This window comes from Toxotes jaculatrix, chromosome 14, assembly GCF_017976425.1.
Source record: "Toxotes jaculatrix isolate fToxJac2 chromosome 14, fToxJac2.pri, whole genome shotgun sequence".
Classification (NCBI taxonomy): Eukaryota; Metazoa; Chordata; class Actinopteri; family Toxotidae; genus Toxotes; species Toxotes jaculatrix.
The window spans coordinates 18,791,331-18,801,029 of record NC_054407.1 but is presented as its reverse complement, the minus strand read 5'-3'; the positions used below and the strand labels follow the sequence as shown (position 1 = coordinate 18,801,029).

At 44.9% G+C, this 9,699-nt stretch overlaps 1 protein-coding gene across 2 annotated transcripts in view; it reads left to right on the top strand.

Annotated features, from left to right (window-relative positions):
• The first annotated feature begins 6,909 nt into the window (after positions 1 to 6,909).
• Positions 6,910 to 9,699, top strand: part of skila (SKI-like proto-oncogene a) — a 31,376-nt gene continuing 28,586 nt past the window's right edge. For both annotated transcript variants that reach the window (XM_041054700.1, XM_041054699.1), the window contains exon 1: positions 6,910 to 8,192. In XM_041054700.1, coding sequence (XP_040910634.1) covers positions 7,071 to 8,192 — 1,122 coding nt within the window. In that variant the 5' untranslated portion in view covers positions 6,910 to 7,070. The remainder of the gene's footprint in view (positions 8,193 to 9,699) is intronic.

The window sequence follows — 9,699 nt, the reverse complement described above, 5'->3', positions numbered from 1 at the left end:
TTTCATCAGCAGACACTTGAGATGATTCTTCATGACCACCACTTCAGAAACACTGTACTGAATATAAACGAGTGGGACTCACAAAGAGAGTAATGGAGGAGACCTGCTCCAGTAAAATACATTGATGGGAAAAGGAGAGAAACACAGACTTGCTCAAGCATAAACCAGAGGGATTTATAAAAGAAAGATCTCAGACTGGGAGCTAAAAATGAAAGTAAAAACCTGTATGTCAGTGGTGGAAGAAGTGTCCTTTCCCAAAGTAAAAGTTATTTAAGTAAAAATATGGAAGCGTTATCCTCAGAATGTACTTAAAGTATCAAAGGTAAAAGTACTCATTCTGCAGTAAGATGTTCTTTGTTACTGATATATTATTACATATGCCATTATTAGATTGTTAATACTGATACTGACATTTTACTGTTGTAGCCCCTGGAGGTGGAGTTAGTTTCAACTACTTTGAACTTCTCTCTGAGCCTTGATTTGAACAGCACCGTCTGAGTGTAGAGGAGAAATCATTCACTGCATTTGCAAAGTAGCAAGTAACTACAACTGTCAAATGACTGTGGTGGAGTAAAAAGTACAGTAAAGTATGAGTACCTCAAAGTTGAACTTAAGCACAGTGCTTGAGTAAAAGTACTTAGTTACTTCCCATCACTGCTGTTTGTGGCACAAATTATACAAAATAAAAACTTCAAGAGCAAGGAGCTCAAATTAGCAAACATACAGGTAATAACATGGTCCTTATTGAATGTCAAGCGGCAGCATTTGGAAATCCCCAGTATGAAGGTACATGTTTGTCATTTCGGTCAGATGGTGTGGTTTCAGGTGCGCTGCTGTTTGTCAGTTTAGTTTTTGTTTTTAATGTTGTGTTTTTGAGACTTTTCAAGTCTTTCTTACTCACATACTGCATGTGTGTAGCAAGAGTTACTTGTTGCATTAATCATTTCTGATCCACATACTGGATCAGTGAAGCAATTATGGATTCACTGTTTTTAGACCAATGCTTACACCTAAACTCTATCTGGTGAGACAGAGTGCCGATCCAATACCAGTGCTCTCTTTTTCTAAACCAGTATAACAACTGTCTTACTGTTCCAAACTCATGAGGATAAAAAAGCAGTATTATGCATCGGGGTCAGTGGCCCACTGCAACTGAATTAATGTAACAGAAACACTGAATTTTATAATGACATTGGTGAAGCCGCCAAGTCTAGCGAGACCAGACCGGATCCCTTTAATATGGTCAATATCAAGCCAATACCAAACCAGCAGATCAGATTGGTGCTTCCCAAAAAGCAAACCCTTCCTAGCATGACTGCGATGTAAGAGACGGGGGACAAAATCCACAGTCTGCGCCTCTGTGCAAGAATGCATTTTAAAGTTCTGCTGACGCTAATACGAGGCTTCAGCAGTCTGAATCAGACAAATCACGTAGGTGTTTTCCAAACTAACAGTCATATGAAATTCCATCATCGTGTTTCCCTGGGCAGTGTTTTCGTATTGAGCTGCAACACAAAAGTAGGGAGTTCTGTACAAATAAAGACTGTAACCTTTGGTTGATAACCATACATACTGATTATGTCTGAGTCTTAAGGTAAAGGTCACGTTCTCGATGCAGTCCTGTCGTTCTTTGTTGGAGGGTTTTGTTGCAGCCATTTCCATGTGATGGCTGGGCTTTTTCCCAGGTATAATGTGATAAAAGAGCAATCAGCGTTTTGATTAATCCCGTCCCATTATGAAAATTTGAGGAGTAAGGCCAAAAAATATGAAAATGGTCAGTCTTTTTTTTTTCAACCACATTGCCTCCAGCATTCATCCTGTCCCTGATCAGGTTATTCATCCTACCCCCGAGTACCAATTAGCCTTTTACATGGGGGCAAGTGAATATTTTATTACTACAGACATGAAAGAACGTGAACCTATTCTTTTTGCATTTTTTGACAGTTAATTTGCAATACATGAGCTATGACGCTGATCCATATTACAGTTTCTTCTGCCAGTGTTACTATACAGTAAAATTCGATGTGTCTGCTATCAGTTACATTCAGTCAGTCACTGCGGGCTGCTTACTCAGCACCGCAGAAATCCATGTTTATAAATGTGGGAAGAAGAAAGCACTAGAGTCGGTGTGCAGTTGTGTCTTGATTTCAGACCATGTTCGACTTTCTGAATTTCCATTATTATATCTCTCTCCTGAACCAAATGTTGACTATACTGCTTCAAATAAGTGACAAACCAAATACTTTTGAACCACTTACTGAAAGTACAACGCGTAGTTTTAATGTGGCTGCGAGATGACACCTGACACAACCTGCTGACACACATCAGAGAGCAAAAACTTTTCTGGATGGCTGCCCTACACTCTCACCTCAGACCTCAGACCACCACTTCAGCAGGCGTCATTACAGATACATCCACTGAACAACTCAGGACATATTTCAATATCCACCATTGATTCCAGACAGGATGTATGAAAACGACTGTGAGGTGTCCGCCCCCAGGGTCCACTTAGTACTAAGTCCAATAACAGTTAGGCAGAGTCTTGACTAATGGAGAGGCTTATCAATGTGCTGGTCTGTTACTCTCTGTGAATCCCAACTCCCCCATCACAGTCCACGCTACCTCATCCTTCAGCTTTTGGCTTTATACCCGTAATGAACAATCAGCGCTGGTCACATTATTGCACATATGAGATTAATTTACTCCCCGCAGTGCACAGAGTGATGTTATTACAGGAAAATCAATGTGCCTCTTGTTGTTCTGCGGGGCTGGATGGGGTGTACGCACATCTGCTCTCATAATACAACTGCTGACCTTGCTGTCAGAGACTGAGCCAGAGAGAGGCTGAGGCGAAACGGCCGACGGTGTTGTTTATCAAAGCTTTATCAAGCCTCTGTGCTCTCACAGACGTGTGACATCAGACTGTGGGTCAGTCAGACAGCCAGGGTGTACTCCAGCTGAAAAAAAAAAAAAACAGCACATGTAGACAGAGCATGATAACCTTTATAGATTAAGATTTGACAGGAATTATTAATGATAGTGTACAGTCATGCTCAAGAATAAAAGTTGCAAAGTGTGTTCAACCTCCCTCAAATGAAAATATGCGATCTATATTTCAGAACATCTAATTCCTGACCTCCTCATACTCAGATTTTATTAACTCCCATCATCACTAAAGGGACAATAGCCTGAATGACCTCTTGACCTTTAGCAGAGGATAGGTCCATAAAAAGAGGGGGGAGGGGAACTATGGGAGAAGAAGATCACCCTTTTGCCCAGTTTGTCCTCTCTTATCCTCTTTTTCTTTTTTTTTTTTGCAAACTTGATGGGAAGCCAACAAGATAGATACAGCTACTGTCATGTCAGTTCAAGCTGGCAAATGTCATCCAAGGCCACATCAATAAAAGTGACCTACAATGTGATTCAAGCCAAAAATAACAGAGACACTGAGCTGAATACAGGTTTGGACTAAAAAAGAAAGTAAGTGAATTTTTAGGGTGATACAAGCTAAAAATAAGAGTGATTTCCCCTTTAAACTTATCAGGTTTCATTTAAATAATAGTGTGAGGTACAAATTGGTACAATTATCCCACATTTTTTTCATTTTTATCTCATGACCCCTCAGATTTAAGAGCTACTCTGTTGAGAACCCAATGCTGCTGGACCATTTTAAGTAAGTCTGTACTGCCAGCCAGGCAAAGCAGGCAACTGGCCAGGGGCTTCAGACTTCTAGGGGGCCCCAAAAGCTCCAGGTTCACCCCACATCATTTGGGTCTACATAATTTGATTAATCACAAATTTGTCAGAATTTTTGAAACTAGGTTATGTAGCATTATGCACTGTACTGATCATACACTTTTTTTTTTAATCATCAATATGTCTGAGTTATTTTCTCAAAGAACTGATTAATTGCTCAGCATATACATTTTCAAAAAATAGTGAAAAAAAGGCCCATTATTATTTCTTGAATCCAGCAAATATTCACATCGAAGAAGCTGGTACCAGTGAATTAAAATTAAAATTAATCAAGTTTTGGAGTGAAACCGCCACGTATAGTTGGAGTCAAGAGGGGCCCTTAAGAGGTTAAGTAGGCCATGCTTTTAAAGACCTTTTTAAAGTCCCCGGATCCCCAGTTTTTTGGTCTCCATTATTTCCCTGTCTCTCTCTGCTCGCAGCTTTACCTACTGCTGGAGGAAACAAATGTCCCAGACTGTGTGAGACAGACAGACAGACAGGCAGGCAGGCAGGCAGGCAGACAGACGAGAGACACCCCCGCATAGTTTCCGTCAGCCGGGTGACGTCTCCGCCTCTCAGCCCGTGTGCAGCGTGACGTTACGGGGCTGTAGTGGAGCCTCTAGCTGCATCTTGTTGACGGTCCGCCAAGCTTTTCCAGTACCGAGAAGACCCCGGGCGAGTGAGGACGGCACACGCAGAGACACACGCAGCGTTCAGGCAAGTGTTTCCAAATAAAGACGGAGGTTTTAAACTGATGTATGTTAACGGTTTGCGGATGCGGCTGTTGATTGTTGATCCCAGCCTGAGACGATTAACGAGCGAGTTTGAATTGTTGAGTCGCAGTGGACGGACAGAGAGGAGGAGGAGGGGGGTAGAAGCTAACCAGGTTTAGCCTGCTGTATCGCTCTCTGTCCGGGGTTAGCCTGCCGTAATGTTAGCGCTTTCGGTCCGCTGGGTTAGCCCGCTTTATCGGTCACTGTTCTGGGCTAGGGTTAGCCTGCCTTAGTGTTGGAGCGGGTCATCCTGCTCCGTCGCAGCGGACGGCGCTGCTCGGTTATCACTCGTCTGTGTGCTTGGTGAGCCCAGGCGAGTCAGTCTGCTTTACTATCGCTCTCATCGCTGGGACGAACCAGGTTAAGTTAGCCTGTGCCCCTGAGAGCTGGGTTAGCCTGCCTCATAGCCCACTACGTTAGTTAGACTGCTTTATAGTCGATCGTACCGGGGTTAAGCTGGAGTAGCTAAGCTAGCTAGCGCGATTAGTATTGAACGTTACCCGTTGAAAGACAAGATAGATGTTTCTCATTTGATTCACACACACACACACACACACAGTTGCGCATATTTGTCCACTTTCTCTTTACGTTACGTTTGTGTATATGTTTGTAGTCAAAACATGGTCTTGTTGACGTTTTAAAATAAACACACACAGACACACACACACACACAAATGCGTGACATTTAATGTCTTGTTTCAAGCGATTTGAACGTTGCGTATGTCGGACATGCACTCTACTACCTGTGTGTCTGACACACGGGCGAGCCGCGGTAGTGAACCCCGCCGTGCCCTCGCCAAATCGGTGTGTGCGTAACGCTCGACCACGGTGCCTTCCCAGACCAGACTGTAGTGTAGACAGTGAATGTCATTATCAGCGCTGTCTGCATACCAGTGCCGTCGTGGCGAGCCAGCAGAGGAGGCGAGGTACAGTTTGCAGACTGGAGAGGAGGTAGGGGAGGAGGAGGAGGGGGTCGCTGGGGACGGAGCGGAGCAGGAGCAGTATTATACGCGGTGTCCTTGCAGCAAAAAGGATACTAGAAGTCGGGGGGTGACATTAATAAATACGTCTAATCGAAATGTATGGCTGTGAGGTTGTTTATGAGTGTTGTTATTCAGTGATTTCTGTGAGAATTGAAACGAGCCGGCCGGAGGTTTTAGCAGCCAAAGCGGAGTCCTGTAATGCACGGAGCAGGCTGGGGGAGAAGCTGTCTCCCCGTACATCCTCATTTATTGGTCGCTGATCTGATTTTGCTGTGTTTTTTTTATTTTTTATTTTCTCCTTCTCTCAATCGGCCCACGGTGATATTTGCCATTAAAACGCCCACAAACATCAACCCGTTTCGGAATCGAGCTCGAGGTTCGCACCGCAGCAGCGGCATTTCTGTCGGTGGAAAAAACGATGGGATGCTGAAATTTGCAAATTTAGTCACCGTGGTCTATTAACCCAATGTGCGTCTTTTCTTTTCTTTTTTTCTTTTTTGCCTTTTTAATCGGCCGAAGTGTCCATTTAGTGCAGATTATTATTTATCAAATGCGCAAAAAGCACAGTAAATGTTGCATTTGCAAGCTGAAGTGCATTCAGTCTGCCTTCTCCTCAGTGTCATACTGCAGCAGTGGCCATTATCAGCTAACACGGTGTTTTAAATTGGGGATACCGGGGCTAAGTGTTGTTTACCTCGTTATGGTAGACTTGGTAATTCCGCAGTAAAGCCTGATAGTAAAAAGGGGGGAAACACCGCTTTCCACGCTGCTCTATGTCAAGCTGTGAAAGGACTGAGAGAAGGGGACGACTGCTGTTAACGCTTTTATCAATTGTTTTTCGCGGAGCTGATGGGGTCAGCGTGGGGTAAGCAGACCTAGGGGAAGGCACAGTATGGTTGGGAAGGGCACTTTCATTTGCAAAGTGAAATGTTTTTCACCATTGTGTATCAGCCTTACATTAGCAATGCAATGTAATGGGAGAGGGGCAGGGTGGTGGGGAATTTCGCTCAGGTTGTTATGTCTGGTCAACTGGTTTCGCTTGTTAAAATTCTCACTTTGTGGAAGAAAGTTTGTTTCCAAACCTTTGGTGAAAACCTTGATGTAGATTTCCCCTGGGGTTCAATTACAAGGGCTGAAAAAGCCTTGTGTTTGTGTGAAGTATGGTAATGGCCATTTGGTTTAGTGGTCCATGCAAACAGCCATTGACCTCTTCAGCCCCCAGCCGGGACAATAGCCGTAAAACATTTAAACTCCTTATGGATATTTCATGCTCCACAACACTGATGTTATAATTTTCAGTTCTTTTGTTCCTCTACAGGAAATGAATTGATTACCTGTAGTTTATATAATGACTGAATGATTTTTTCACCCCGCCTCTTCATTGTTTTCTAAATTGCTGTTTTTTTTCATGCTCAGGCATCGGATCAGAACCTAGAAGACTTCAGTCACCATCATGCATGTGTCTAAGTACCAGAAGATTTGTGTCATTTGAAAAGACTTAAGGAGGAAAAAAAAAAGACTCAGAGGAATAAAAGAACTCAGTCAGCAGACAGAAACAACAGTAACCCAGTGCTTAGACATGGCCAGCACCCAGACCAGTTTGAAAACCCCTTTCAAAGACTTGACCTCATTCAAGGGCAACATGAAACGTCTGTACAGAGAGCGACTGGAAGACGCACCCATCAAGAAGAGAGTGATGGCAGAGATCAACCTGAAGCGTCGCACCTTGGATTCCCTCCCCAAAACTCCCAAGGTGAAGAGGGAGCAGATCGATGATCTGCACCACGACTCTGACATGGATGTGGCAGCTCGGGCTGAATTACATGTGGTGGGCTCTGCTAAAGCCCTGGACCTGAGCCCTGGGCTCAAACACACACTGGCCCAGTTCACCCTCAGCAGCCAGAGCTCCCTTGGGGGCCCAGCTGCTTTCTCAGCCCGCACCGGCCATGAGCATTCCCCAGCCGGGTTGCCCCCCCTTCCCTCCCCTCCTGTTCTGGGAGGGGGCCCTCTGCTGGTTCCCTGTGACAGCTCCACTGAACTCACCCACTCGCTGCTGGAAGGAGAGTCCATCTCTTGCTTCGTTGTTGGGGGAGAAAAGCGGCTCTGCCTGCCCCAGGTGCTCAACTCCGTACTCCGCGACTTCTCGCTGCAGCAGATCAACACTGTGTGCGACGAGCTCTACGTCTACTGCTCACGTTGCGACGCTGAGCAGCTGCACATCCTCAAAGTGCTGGGCATTCTGCCGTTCAACGCACCTTCTTGTGGCCTCATTACATTGACGGATGCACAACGGTTGTGCAATGCTCTGCTGCGCCCTGGGGCGGCCTTGCCTGCCGACCCCAGCGGTAAGCTGTCAGCCCAGGGCTTGCTGAAGGAGAGCGAAGCCAGCTTCCAGGTGGAGCACCAGTGTCTGGGGAAGTGCCAGGGTCTCTTTGTGCCCCAGTTCTACACCCAGCCTGAGGCGCCCTGCATCCAGTGTGTTGAGTGCCAGTTGCTCTTTTCGCCACAGAAGTTTGTCATGCATTCACACAAGTCACCTGATAAGAGGACCTGCCACTGGGGCTTTGACTCAGCCAAGTGGCCCTGCTACCTGCAGCTTGCACGAAAGTATCAGGGCACGCCTGAGGAGCCCAAGCTCAAGCACCTCCTGGACGAGGTCAAAGAGAAGTTCCACTACCAGCTTAAGAGGTCGCTAGACAAAGTGAGTGCACTTAAGAATGATATCTGTGTCTTTGTTTGTCTTTGCTTGTTTGCATGTTATGAAATGTCATTCTTCATCATTCTGCTAAGGAAGCCAGTTAAACCTTTTATAAGTTGTGTAATGTACTTTTAAATTCTCCAAATCTGGTTGGCTAGTTGACCCTTCTTCTTTTTTTGAAATGGCCCAGTCCCAGTCCCTAGTTTTCTGTCTGTTCAGCAGGTCTGACGAGCTTACTGTACGGCTGGTGTTTTCTTAAACCACCGTTGACCTAGTGTGTGTAACAAAGGACAGGTGGTGACATTTGCCTGGCCAGGTCTGATGAGACGAGGTTAGGCCAGCTGGCCACAGCTGAAGGGGAAGTGCATCATTTGTCCCCCGAGGTCACCTGGAGGTCACTGGGAATGCCACTGAACAAAAGGCCAGTGAGGTTCAGGAAGAGACCGTTGAACTCATGTATGAGTTAGAGCTTTTTGACAGAAAAATTAAAATGTATTCTAGTCTTTTTGCACATTCCCACACAGTTTGAGAAAATGGAAAGCAAATCTGGTGCATACCAAAACTAAAGCTGTTTTTGGCTGGTTAGACATTATATGACATCTGTTAGAGAATTATTTTATAAATTCTGTTATGAGTTTCCTAGCAACTTGGACAAAATACAGGTGCTTCTTGAAATAAAATATCTTGATGTAGGATGAGCCACAGCTCCAGGATTGGAATTTGGACATTGCTAGTGAGCCTCTTACTTCCAGGCAAACCTGAAAGTGAAATGACTTCATTGCATTACTAGTGTTTATCACCAAAAGCCAGAATACTGCAGAGTCTTCTAAAGAGAATGATTTTGCAGAATCTTCTTATTCTTGCTGTGCAAAAAAAAAATCATGTCAATGCAGTATCTAAGCCACAAGGGCAGCAGGCCCATTGAAAAGTCAGCATTCAGTGGGGAGAAAAGCTCTAGATTGTTTCCCAGCCATTGACCGGTTTATGTCTCATGACCTCTGTCTGACCACTGAGGACCGCCCTTTTTGTATTGTTTTGTAGGTAAAGTTGTGGTTGTGTTTTTGTCTTGTTTGGTGTGGTTTGTTCATGCTCAACTCACCAACTCGGATTTTTAGTGAAGTGGGAAAAAAAGGCACACTTTAACCAGCAAACCCTCATTTTAAACGGGCAGTGGCTTTCCTACAACCTTAAGGTTAAGTGAGAGACTGTGGAGTAGAGAGGTTGCAGAGCGTTCGTCGTGTGTGCAGGTGTGTAAGAGCACATTTAGAACTGTTTGTGTACCTTTAGACAGGGAGATGCTTTCCTTTTTTTTCCCTGTCTGGTTAACTTGGTGTGCGAATATGCCGGAAATACCGTCTGCTGTCTCGTCTAGCGTCCCGACCGCATTCCTGTCCCACCTCTTCCCAAATGTCCTCCTCCTCTTCCTACTGCCGTGGTTTGAGGTATGCACCTTGAAAGACGTGGACATTCTCTCTCAAAGACGTAGACATTTTAATACCACAGAAGAAAC